The sequence below is a fragment of the Camelina sativa genome, chromosome 5 (genome assembly GCF_000633955.1).
Source record: "Camelina sativa cultivar DH55 chromosome 5, Cs, whole genome shotgun sequence".
Lineage (NCBI taxonomy): Eukaryota > Viridiplantae > Streptophyta > Magnoliopsida > Brassicales > Brassicaceae > Camelina > Camelina sativa.
This window is the reverse complement of record NC_025689.1, coordinates 17,889,854-17,896,776: the sequence shown is the minus strand read 5'-3', so window position 1 is coordinate 17,896,776 and position 6,923 is coordinate 17,889,854. Positions and strand designations below refer to the sequence as shown.

Below are 6,923 nucleotides of genomic sequence, written 5' to 3'. Positions count from 1 at the left end.
ACAAGAACTCAATGAGTGATGAGATTTCTGGTAGACAAGCGTCGAGCTTTTATACTCCTCTGTCAAACATCTCCAAAACCGAGTACCACTTGCATAATCCCAAAAAATCCGCCTCATCGTATCTCGGTGAAACTGTAATCTCCATTTAACAATCGCAATCGGGAGAGATACACCACCTGATAGCAGAATAAAAACCCAGATCGTGACCAGATCCCACCAATTAACACCGATTCTCTCAACCAAACCAATGGGAATCAAAATCCAGACCTTCCTCCTTCCTTTTCTGATACCGAAATCAACAATGAGCCGGAGAAACGTATCCCAAAGCAGATTCGGAGCCCAATAAAACCGCAAGAACGGAAACCGCTTAATCACCCTCCAGATACAAAATCGGATTTGAGTAATAAAACCCAGATCCCATGATCGATATCCAGCCACATCACGACCGCAAGAAATCCCTAAACAACCGTAAAAAATCCAGAAAGAATCCAGATAAAGATCGCTCATAGTAAGGTTGGAAAACCCTAGAGCAAAAAAATCGCCATTCTTCTTTTTAGTGTCTTTTTAGTGTCTCATTTTTCAAATGCTTTTAATTTTAGTTTACAATTCTTCCTAAGTTCGTTGTTTTAATTACTTATTAACCCATCACCGCTTAAATTTTTTTTTTTTATAAATAAAAAATAAATATAGTATATTTTTGTTCAAAGCAGTTATTTTTTAGAAAAAAAAATCCAATAGCAATACGTTAATCCATCAATGATTTTTTCAGAAATATATTTGCATCATGTACGTTGATGATTACTACATGTACTACTCTAATGGTTTGTGTTAGTATTGTCTCTATTACTAACTGAATGTTAAAAACTTAAAACAAAACAAAAAAACCACTAAAGTTCATCATTTAAAATTATATACCCATAAAATTGTAAATCAACATATAAAATGAGGAAATTCTATAATAAATTCTAGGAAAAAAGACTAGTTTGACCCAAATTAAGAGGTTAATTGCTAAACTAATTCATAAAATTTGAGGGTTAATTGAGTTATTTTTATATCTAAAATACCATTTATTGCTTTGTTAAGAAAAAAGAAGAAGTCAATTTTACCCTTGATTAAAATTCCCAGCGATTTAAAAAAAAAATTAAAAATTTTATACAAAGTCTGTCGGACTAGTTGTGACAGACTTTTGTGTGAATGGCAGACTTTTTATCCATGGGAGATTTTCTCTGGCAGACTTATTTTGACCGGCATATTTATTTGAAGAGTGTTATGACAGATTTATTTTTAACGGCAGATTTATTTTTCACGACAGACTTATTTATTAAGACACGACAAACTTTCATAATATTAGACAAATTTGTTATAATGTGTGACAGATTTATTTTTAACGGCAGATTTATTTTTCACGACAGACTTATTTATTAAGACACGACAAACTTTCATAATATTAGACAAATTTGTTATAATGTGTGACAGATTTATTTTTAACGGCAGATTTATTTTTCACGACAGACTTATTTATTAAGACACGACAAACTTTCATAATATTAGACAAATTTGTTATAATGTGTGACAGATTTATTTTTAACGGCAGATTTATTTTTCACGACAGACTTATTTATTAAGACACGACAAACTTTCATAATATTAGACAAATTTGTTATAATGTGTGACAGATTTATTTTTTACTGTTGCAACAGATTTATATTTTCGTTAAAAATCTGTTGTAATGTGACAGATTTTTAAACAAAAAAGTAATTACTAATTTGACGTCTAGTTCTAACATATTTGTTTCAGGTTGCGGCAGACTTTTAATTTAACAAAAAATCTGTCGATTGATGATAGACTTATTAAAGTTTTTTTTTTTAAATTGCTAAAATGACATATTAAAACCGTTATGACAGTTTTGTTTTTGAGTATCAAAAATATGCTGTTTGATAACATATTTATTAGATATAATTACAGTAACGACAAATTTGTTTAATGTTACGACATATTTGTATATTTCATATAATGGTGACAGATTTATATATTGGATATAAACAGTTTATAGGTTTTATACTTAGCCCAGATGTTACAGCTTTTCAGCAATTACTTGAACAAGAAGTAACATGCATAACTCCTCGAGTTTAACTCCTATTGAAGATCTTTCAGTTGCTATGGATTTTTGGCTTGTTGGAGATCACGCCGGTCTCTTCATCGTGCTGTAATGGTCTTAGCTCCAGCGTTGAAGAGCCCTAAAAGTTGGTTCCTCCGCACTACTTTTATCTCCAATTTCCTTTCACTTTCTTGCTCTTCTTCACTTCTATTCACTCTGGCTTTGTTCTTCCACCCCCCATCCAGGCTTGCCACAGCCATGGAGTGACTAAACGGAGCCATTGGTGGTCCACCACCTCCTCAACAACTCGTTCTCATTATCCTTCCCACGACTCGCTCTCTCTCTCCTCCCCACATCTAGTTCTCTTTTCCAATAACAACACACAGCCACAACACAACAACGCTGGCTATAGAACTCAGATTTTCTCGGATCTGTCTTGAATTGGCTCATCCACCTCCAAAGAAACTGGCCACAACCATAACGTGACTAATTAGACCCACCGTTGGTTTTCACCATCCCGCAACGATAACATCTTGTTCCTCTTCGTCTATCTTATTATTATTTGTTTCCCATATTTCACATTATAGATTTTCTGTTTTTTATTTAATTCTTTTCTATTTTTAATTAAAAAAATATTAAAATTAATATTTTAAGGGTTTTTAGTGTTTTTACATAAAATTTGTGTCATTATAGTAAAGAAGTAGGGTAGAGTGTTAATCTAGCAATTAATTGTCAAATTGGTGTCAAACTGGTCTATTTTCACTAAAAATTCCAATGCACAAATTAAAAAACAAAATGGAGGAAAATTCTAAATTGTTACTACAATATTTTAGGGATACGTTATTTTAATAAATCGAACCTCGTCTTTCGAAAGTAAACTGAAGACTAGATCTTGTGGCTTATTTTGCCTTTTATGATCCACACTAAGCAAACAAGAAGAGAAAATAAGAGGCATGCAAAACAAGAAGAGAAAAATAATAATACCTTTTACAGAATTTGACACATTCCTCGCATTAAAATAAATGTTACAAGACTTCGATATATATTTGTTTTGGCTCACAATATTTCCTTTTTATTGTTTGCTTTAGTTCCTTCCATTTACTTACCCTTAACTATAATACAACTAAATATTATCTTGAAACCAACCGTTTTTAATTAAACTTGATCAAAATCACCATTTCCTAGCAAAAGAGGAGTTGTCTGTTCATCTGAATCCAATTGATGATTATCGTTTTTCTCCACGGTTTCCTTTTGATCTTCTCTTTGATTTTGACTCCACATTATCAATAGATATCCAGTTCCAGCTATCGCAGCTCCTAACACACTGTTCACAAGAAGTTTAACATGACATCGCAAACTTATCAAAATCAAATTGAATATTTATACGAAATTGAGCCAAATTCAATTTTGCTTAAAATTACAAATCAGAACCGTACCCGAAAAACTAAACCAAAACGTAAATTTCTATACCACAATTTTTTAAATAAATAGCTGATTATAAACTTTTTTTTTGAGTTGGAATGAAAATCATATAAAACAAGCCATATTTCATTCGGTTTATATAGCTTCTAGGATTATGTATACCTTCCATAGTGAAGACTATTGACAAAGAAGCTTGTGCCAAAAATGGAAGCCCAAAGGATCCCAAATGGCTTAAACAATGGCACATAATAAGGGCCCTTCATTTTTGAGCACTTCACTTGAACACTTGTTCTAATTATGCTCCCAAATATTCCCTATAAATCAAAAATCAAAAACATCATTTATACTGCCCTAGAGACTAAGGAAACATGTATGTAATAGTAAGTATAATATATGATCAACAATATGTGTACCGTGGCAATAATGAGGTATAGGTCCATGTTAAGTTTGAGTTTCCATTCACTTAGGTCTGGCTCCATGAACGCTGAGAATATTGCACATTGGAGTGTCCCAGCTAAACTATATGCAGACACCACTTTCATCACTTGAGGATATTTCTGGACTGTATCCAACTGATAAACGGAAACCGCAAAAAAAAATTATAAATGGAAACTTGTATATATCCTCGTAGAGTATTGATTTAAGTCGAGAGTCGACTCATCTACAAGTGATAAGCTTTTTCGAAAAAAAATACGTATTTTGAACGTGATTTTGATTACCTGTATGATATTCCAGATGGAGATCGAGAGTGTTGCACATGCAAGAAGAAGAGACCCGAGAGCCCAATTGTCAGAGTTCTTGAAGAAAGTCAAGTAGTGTGAAACTGTAGTGAGGAAGTTGGAGTTTGGGGATGAAGAAGGAGAAGGTCTAATAAAAGGGCCTAAATAAATAACTTCGACAAAGGCTCCTGTGAAGCATATCAACGTGCCTATCACTCTTCCTTTTGTTATCTTACTCTCCCATCTTAACCCTCCTTCCCTATTTAGTTATATTCCAAATATTTTAAAATTATAGGAAAAAGTGTTAGTTATAATTCGGTTATTAAAGAATAATAGAAACAAAAGCTGAAATTTTAGAGAGGTTAATAGTTTACCCAAGAGCAAGAGAGAGCAAGAAGGAGAAAGCAGGTGACTGCAAGCCCATTGCACATACCACAATTGGAGAGCTATAACTTAGCCCCAAAAATGCCATATTTTGGAACAAAAACACCCTGTTCAAGACGATAATTAATTAAACAATCTAAACTCTAGTATAATTAAACTTATTACAAAAAAAATTAGTACAATATCAAAATATATGTAGTTTTGATTAGAATCGGGAGAGAAATAGGAATCAGTATATATCTTATAATTTATATCTTATATAAATAGATAAAGAAATGACATAGAGATTTTAAACTGACCCGGTAAAACCAAGAAGGAAGATACGAACAAGGGAAGGCTTCGTGAGGAACGGTTCATCGTCCCTGCATGTGAAATATAACATATATATCATCATATCTTAAATTTAGAAAGACATATATAGATCGAATCGTGTGTATGGGGATTATATAGACACATAGACACTTTAAGTACCTTTCATCTCTATGGAAGTAGAAAGAGTAAGGGAGGAGAAGGAGAGAGCCAAGAGCGTTGGTGTAGACGATAAATACAAAAGGGCTCATGCCACCCGTCAACGCGGTCTTAGCCAAGATGGTGAGTGCAATGGTACATGCCTCCATCAATGCCATAACAATAAATGGAACGATGGTTTCCCATCTTGTATCCATTGATCCCATTTATGTCGACGCCAAGTACCACCAAAATGTGTATCAATTTATATATAGGCTAAGAAGGGTCGAAATTTTGTTTATCTCTTTCTCTATCTCTCCCCCGGAGAAGATGAGAGACCAAGTCCACAGCACAACTGTGTTAGGGTTGTAAATTGTGATGAAAATAATAGCGTGTCTTCATTAATATTTATATATGTGTGTTTGCATGTGAGTGGAAGGCCAAATGAAGAAGAGGGTTTTCTCTAGACGTGGAGGGAGTCATTAGTTAACCTTTGGAGAGTCGATGAAGCTAATAAATAAATCGTTGCGCCTCAACTCTTGCGACATATATAAATCTGAATAGTTTTTTTTTGTTGGAAGAAATACGAACGTTAATTCTATTTTAAAATACACGTATATAACTGGGAAATGAATAAATCAAATTTCGTTATACAACATTCTCATCAACAATCCTTAATATGATTATTTTTCGTTTTTTTACATATCATATTTACGTCTACAGAAAAATATCATTTGATTTAACAAATAGTACAAAACATCATTTATAAAGTATTTGTAGAAAATATCACTTTATAATTTTTTTTTTGCATTTATATATAGACTAAAATATAATTCTTTTCCTAATGTATATTAAAAAAGAATTAGTGGACAAAAATCCTAGTGCAACGATTACATTTTTCTGTTGTTGTTGGTATATAATACCATGTTTGTGGAAGAAATTAATGGCCTCTAGTATAATAAAGTAAAACTAAAAATACTTGAATTAACAATTTTATGCAACATCAACTCCAAATTGTAGATACTCCAAAAATTCACCCGTACAATAATAATAATAATAATAAATAATAACCAACAATTTGACCATGGAAATTCACCAAATGTTTAATGATAGTGGCCGTAGTAGTAGTAGCAGCAGTTTAAATGCCACAATTGATAGTGCATATCAATTTTGTGGTCAATTGTGATTTATTGCAAGAGATCCAAAGTTCGACTCTCTCACAAATTATTTATATTAACATTTTTTTAAGTATATTTTGGTTTATGCCCTTTAAGTTTTACTTATTTAATTTTTTTTTATAACATTAACCCCTAAAACAATTCCATAAATAACTTTGCAGATAAACTCAAATACAAAATTTTTTTAAATTGACCAACGTTTGTAACATTTATTGCCACAAAATCTTAACAACATTTATACATTCTGTTTTTCCAAAAACAACTCTACTCATTAAAGTTTTAACCCATTAAATCTCCAAAACTATTTTTATAGATGCTAGAATATCTCAAATTTAAATGATATACAACAGATTTTCCATAACAAAAGTTTACAATCTCCATAATTATATTAACATTAATAAATTTCTTAAACCGAAAATCTAATTATAAAATGTCACATTAAATATGTTGAAAACCCCCATATAATTTGGTTTATTTTTTATTTTTTGAGGAATTACCAAAAAAATGAAAATTCTATTAGTTATCATAAACTATATATATTGACATGGAAAAATTATAAACTATAAAAATATGCTAAATTTTGTAAAACAAATAACATAATTAAACTTGATAAAAAACTTATTTTGATTATTTTTTTTACGCAAAAACTTATTTTGATTTTGGTGAAACGGGTTG

At 31.5% G+C, this 6,923-nt stretch overlaps 1 protein-coding gene across 1 annotated transcript; it reads right to left on the bottom strand.

Annotated features, from left to right (window-relative positions):
* On the bottom strand, positions 3,195-5,297 carry LOC104787148 (WAT1-related protein At1g60050). Its single transcript, XM_010512676.1, has 7 exons — positions 5,095-5,297; positions 4,923-4,985; positions 4,614-4,730; positions 4,240-4,498; positions 3,934-4,092; positions 3,683-3,834; positions 3,195-3,422 (listed from the first exon to the last, which is right to left on the bottom strand). The coding sequence occupies exons 1-7, from the start codon at positions 5,295-5,297 to the stop codon at positions 3,254-3,256; spliced, it is 1,122 nt and encodes a 373-aa protein (XP_010510978.1). The 3' UTR covers positions 3,195-3,253.